Genomic DNA, 6000 nt, shown 5'->3' with positions numbered 1-6000 from the left:
TTTTGATTGCGTATTTAATTTTATTATTCAACGGAGAAGCTGACACGAGAAATCTCGTTGACTGAATAGTTTTTCCATTAAAGTTACTCCTATATCCGAACTTTTCAAGAGTCCTATTACCGCAGCATCGAAAGGAAAATCCCTGACCTCTGACCTTTGCCTGCATATGAAGATAATTAGATTTCGCGTTATTCGACCCTATTAAGAAAGGCTTCGTTCATCGAGTCAACCGGAAAAAAGTGAAGTTTCTTCCGAGTTTTAGTATCTTCGTTAAAAACTCGTCCACGAACTGGAAAATTTAATGCCAGTAATTTGAAGCCTCGACGACGTGCTGAGTCGAACGAAATTAAAAATATTATTCCCAAGCTTTAAAATCTGCAATACGGAATTCTTTTATTGCTTCATAATGCTAAAAGGACAACTAGGAAAATGGGTGGAGTTGAATTTTAAAGTTTTCAAGAGACCTGAAAAGCGTCGACAATAAACAGTTTTGGGAGTGAGATGCTATTGGAAAACTTAAGGTTTGTGAGAGATATGCAGTAATTCTGTCCAAGAAACTGTCTTGAAGTAATTTTTCCACTCTATATATTTCATAGCGAAATTTTATCTACTTTAAAATTCTAAAAACAATGTTTAGTTTTCTGTTTACTTTATTTAAGGTCATACCCTTAAGGCGCTTCTTATGGCTTGATTTTTAGTCCACGTATTACAAATGACAATTTTCTCGTATAATTATGAATTGTTTAGTGCCATATTTCAATTGCGTAATCTAAAAGGCTAAATACAATCCCACACGAAGAGGTTTTTCGAAAAATGGTATTGTTATTTTTTCTTAATTGAAAATATAATGCATGAAATGCGCCTGAAAAAGAGCAGACCGCTTGATTTTTAATTTAGTTTTATGAATTTTTCTATAATATTATAAAGTTCCTAATTAAAAAAATAAAATAAAAAATACGAATTTTTCTGTTGAAAAATGCCCGATTAATGAATTTGTTATTAAATTAATTTATAATATTAACAATAATAATTTCAAGAAGAAATTTATTCATCATTATATTGTTTGTATCCAAATATCTTGCAATTAACTCTGAACAAATTTCGGTTTACCATAGATACACTCACGGTGGAAGTTTGCTCCATCACAGGAGCTTAGAATCCATCATCTGTTTAATTAATTAAGAAAAAACAGCAACAAGACAATCTTTTGAAAAGCCCCTGTCTAAAAGAATTTTATTTAGCCCTTTAGAATTATGCTTTTAAAATATGACATCAACCAATTTAAAATTGTAGAAGAAAATTTTTCATTTTTATTACATTCAATAAAAATCAAGCCCCAGGAAGCACCTTAAGCCAGTTCTCGTACCATAAATCAGGTATATTGAAAAATGTTTTTTCCATGATTGAAGAAAATAGAATTATATTCTCAGTCATGTCTGATAAAAGAAAGAACATTCTATTTTGGAAATTGTAGCCCCAAGCAGAGACGTTCTCTCGCGTTTCCTTCAGTTCGTCGTCCTTTTTCTCACGTAAGAGACGTAAGGGGAAATTATAGCTAGGAAAGTAAAGGAAATGAGGGAAGGAGAGTGATGGGAAATAAGGAAAGAGGTAGTATAGAAAGTAAGGGGAAAGGTAGGAAAAGTACAGGAAGTGAAGAAAAATTGGAGGAGAGAAGGTTGAAAAACTGAGGACAAATGAGAAGGGGGGGGAGAAAAAATGAACATCATTAAGAGGAAGGGTGGTAGGGCAAGTGAGAAAAAATTAGGCAAGGAGGTGTAGGGCAAAGGAAGAGAGAAGAAGTGAGTAGAATCAAACTTTAGATTAATCGAGAATTCAGTTGAAGCGAAGAAACGAAAAGTATGAGACGTGAGCGGAGGCAGAGTGAGGATAACTAATAGGAGAAGCATAACGGGGACTTAGGAGAAAATAAGTATATGATGAGCTGTAGAGGCAAAGGTAAATCAGGGATGGGGAACTAAAAAAACATGTGGAAAAAAAGTAGGATTATAAAGAGAAAAAAAGATGAGGGCAAGTAGATAAAGTAGGAGAAACCAGATACTAGGAAGTAGGAGAAGTCAGGAAAAATGAGAATTAGGGAAGTGATAAGATAGAAAGCATAAGAGGTGAAGAGAAATAAGGAGTACGAAAGTAGATGAAGCAAGTGTGAGCGAAGGGGGGTAGAAGACATTATCAGTGCTAAAGGTCAGTAGGGAAGAGAAGTGAGGGAAGGGGAAGTAAATGATAAGAAGGGGAGTATTTTCTGGGAAAAGAGGAGAGACGGACGTATTGGAGGGGGAGCTTTGCATAACATAATTAAAGTCTTAATAGGGTACAAAACCATTTTGAAAGTACGCAGCTCCTACTTTGACTAACTTCTTATAAAAAAGTTAAGAACTAAGGAGAAAAAATCCCGGCCAGGAACTCTTATAGTTTTAGTTAGTTCTCGGTTTTCCTACCCTTCGTACTACTTGCTGTAAACGGAAGACTATGAGCAGAAATCTTGCTCCAAATGAGAGGTGAGAAATCAGAGGAAGTGATTTAAAGGAAGGAGGAAGTAAGGGGAGGGATATTAGGGTATTGTAAAGAAAGAAAAGTAATGAGAAATAAGAGAAGAAGCTGTAGGGCAAATTAGGAGAAAGCAAGCAAGGTCATGTGAAAGGATAAGTTCAAGAAGGTGATTTAGGGGAAATTAGGGTATGAAAATAAAGGATATTGGGGGGGGGGGTAGGAGAAGTGAGTTAGGGAAAGTAGAGGAAGTAAGGGGAGCAGGAGAAATAAGTGGATTAAAAAGTAGAGCTCTTAGAGGAAGGGAATTTAAGCGAAGTAGTGGGATGTAGGGGGAGACTGTGTGAAAAGCGATGGAGTAGAGGAAGTGAGGGAAGGAGATGTATGGGAATAGAAGAATAGGGATCAAAGGAGAAATGAAATAAGAAGTAAGAGGATGGTCATTATGTTACGGTAGTAGAAGCAGGAAAAAGAAGTGTAGAAAGTATAGAAAGGGAGTTAGGAGAGAAGTAAGGTAAATTAAAGGGTGAAGTGAAAGGAGTAATTGTAGAGAAAGGTAGGGGAGGAAATGTGTGAAGAAACCAGGTGGCAACCAGTAGGAAAAGAAGTGGAAAGTAATTAAATGGAGCGAAAGGAGGGAAAGTTACAAAAACAGAAGTAAAATAAGCGAGGGGATGATAAGTAGAGGTAGTAGAGGAGGGAAATTAGAGGAAAAATAGGTAAAGAGGAACTAGAGGGAGGCAAATGATATGTATTGTAAGGAGTGGGGAACGTGAATTAAAGGAATAGAAGGGGGAAATTTTGTAATCATTTAGGAAAAATTGACATTTTTTTTTCTACTCTACGTCTCCTAAAATAAACTTATCAAATATTTTTTAAATCTCCAACATGAATGGATTTCTTGACATTGTCAGTAGTGAAGTAATCGAAAAAAAGGAAACGTTTCCTGTCATGTTATCCGAGGCAAAAGTCTGAGGTGTTTTTATTTTTTTTATTTGGTGCAAGGGATTCTTGTTCCTTATCTGTAAAGTGGATGTGGATTTGCAAGGAAAAAAAACGAGACACATGACACTTACTTGAGTCGTGTCCCGTCTGCGGTGGCGACGTTATTCGGGTGTCGAAACAGCACGCGCTGGGTCTCGCCACGGCTAGAAATATACTAATATAGGCATGCCGCGGGTATTTTTCATTCAAAAAGTTTAGTCATGTGTACCGTAATTTTCAATCTTCACTCATGAAATACACCCGTAAACAGAAATCGTTAAAAGCACCCTATTTGACGTAAACGCTCGTCGTGTTCATTATTCCAGCGGAATTTACGTTTCAATCATATCATTCAACACCTCACTTCTCAAGCTTTACTTCACGAATAAGAAATAAATGTACAAAGCTTTAAAATTCGCTCTCAGACAACGGCAAAGTTTTCCATAACCAATTATTTTATCTTTTATATTTTCAACTTAAGGACCTTAAGGTGCTTAAACAACTCGAGTTTTCGCTAAATCCATGCTACTCAACAAGTATGAATTGTTTGATATAATATTTTTACAACATGATCTAAAGGCAAGCATACCGGCCTCTACGTAGAGTTTTTCCAAAAAAAATTTAGGTTTTTGGTTTTCATTGTGATTGGAATTGTAGTGTCTTTTGCGCCTGTGATACGCAACACGATGACTACTGTCTATGTCTGGCTAAAATCACTCGGTCTGGTTTTCAAACTCACAAAAATCTGCGAGTATCCTGTTTTCGTGGCTCAGGGAAATATATAATGTAATAAAATAATATAATACAATAATAGTAATCCATAATAGTTTGTAATAATAACTTTTTTAATAGCACATAATATAATATCGTCCTTAATGCTGGTAAGGAAGCTTTTCTATTACTTATTACAAAAAAAAGCATTTTCCGAAAAAAGCTCGAAATCGAAGCCGGTATAATTTCTTGTAGATTATGTGGCAAAAATACGATATCAACCAATTCATCCTTGTAAACGTATTATGGATGTGGCGAAACCCCGAGTCATTTGAAACACCTTAAGGCCATGTATTACTTTTCCGATTCTTACTTTGCCGAAACTTTTTTCAATAAATTAATTTTTGTAATAATAATATAAACCTTCCTTAGCGTTTTTAAATTTTCTTTTCACAAATTTTCAACATGAACATGAGTTGGGCACAAATAAGTGTATACTTCCGGAACCGTCAACCAAGAATATTGTCTTAATATGTAGCCTAAGTGTTCTTTTTCCATTTCAGTTAATAGTCTTAAAATAATGTTTTGGACACGTTAACAGAAATAAAGGTAATAAAATTTTTCTATTTTTGAAAAATAGCTTTTTTCAGTTCAGAAAATATTGAACTAAGAGAAAAATATTGTACAAAAACGATGTAGATATTATTCAACTACATATTTTCTGTATTTATACTTTTTACAAATAAATATTTGCTGAGAAAAACAAAAACATGTGTGGCCTGAAAAACTACCCTATACAAGTGAAAATAGAATTATTCGGAATATTTTCCTTAAATATTACTTTTCAATTTTTTCATAAATCCTTATAAACAATCAAATTACAAGATTTTACGGATTTGTTAATCAATTTTTCTTTATTAAAACCATTTTATTTCCATATAATATCCCGATTTAAGGATATTAAAAAAATACAATGGTCTGTTTAATAAAGAATATTAAAACAAAATAAATTGTTTAAATAAATAAAAAGCCTTATTTTTTAGCTAAATGAGATATTTATTTCTTCTTTTTTGACTTTGATAAGTGATTTCACATTATTACGAAATCTGTTGTAAAATAAATTTTTTCAAACATTAAAATGGTGACATTTTTTAGAAAATAAATATTTTCATTTTCTTAAAAAAAACGCTAGTTACAAAAAAAAAGTTTTTACCTAAATATTTTACTTTTTCAAAAACAGCTTCAATTCTCCACCTTATTTTTATACAATTTTCGAATTTTTTTTCTTTGCAAGTGAAATGTCTTTTTTTTAATATAGGAAAAATATACGAGAAAATTTAATGGATTCTATTAAAAGTTTATTTTCTAATCCTTGTTGTATAAACTTTTTTCTTATCTTTTGTATGTTTAAAAAAAATGAAAATTTTGATTTTGTAAAAAATCGGCAACTGAATTTTGAACATTATTTTGTTATTTTGCAGATTTCGATAGCATTTAAAATTGTGAAAATTGAAAAAAATTGTAAACAGGTCTAAAAAATTTTTTAATGCGGAAAGGAATATTGTCATTTAATTTCAACTTTGTGGTGTTAAGAATCTTTCAAAATCGCAAAAAGCATTCAGCATTTTTAAACTCCAGAAAACAATTTTTTGCTCACAATTTAAATAATAAGATGTTTATTGATAATTTTTAATATTTTTCACGAATGAAATCTGTACATATAAAAGCTCCGCAATATATTTTGCATTATCAGGAAATATTGTTTAAATTTTCAAATCAAAAGAAAACAGAAGGTTTAAG

General features: G+C 32.5%; 1 protein-coding gene across 4 annotated transcripts in view; it reads right to left on the bottom strand.

The window, feature by feature from the left end:
• The window catches only part of LOC117182616 (disintegrin and metalloproteinase domain-containing protein 33), a 362482-nt gene that overhangs the window by 35637 nt on the left and 320845 nt on the right, over positions 1 to 6000 (bottom strand). For 3 of the 4 annotated variants that reach the window (XM_033375720.1, XM_033375731.1, XM_033375716.1), the window contains exon 21: positions 3582 to 3653. The exons of the other annotated variant lie outside the window; for it this stretch is intronic. In XM_033375720.1, the coding sequence (XP_033231611.1) occupies positions 3582 to 3653 (72 nt within the window). The remainder of the gene's footprint in view (positions 1 to 3581; positions 3654 to 6000) is intronic. 4 annotated transcript variants of the gene reach the window in all.

Source organism: Belonocnema kinseyi, chromosome 1 (genome assembly GCF_010883055.1).
Source record: "Belonocnema kinseyi isolate 2016_QV_RU_SX_M_011 chromosome 1, B_treatae_v1, whole genome shotgun sequence".
Lineage (NCBI taxonomy): Eukaryota > Metazoa > Arthropoda > Insecta > Hymenoptera > Cynipidae > Belonocnema > Belonocnema kinseyi.
Note: the sequence above shows the minus strand (reverse complement) of the source record. Positions and strands in the feature narration are given on the sequence as shown.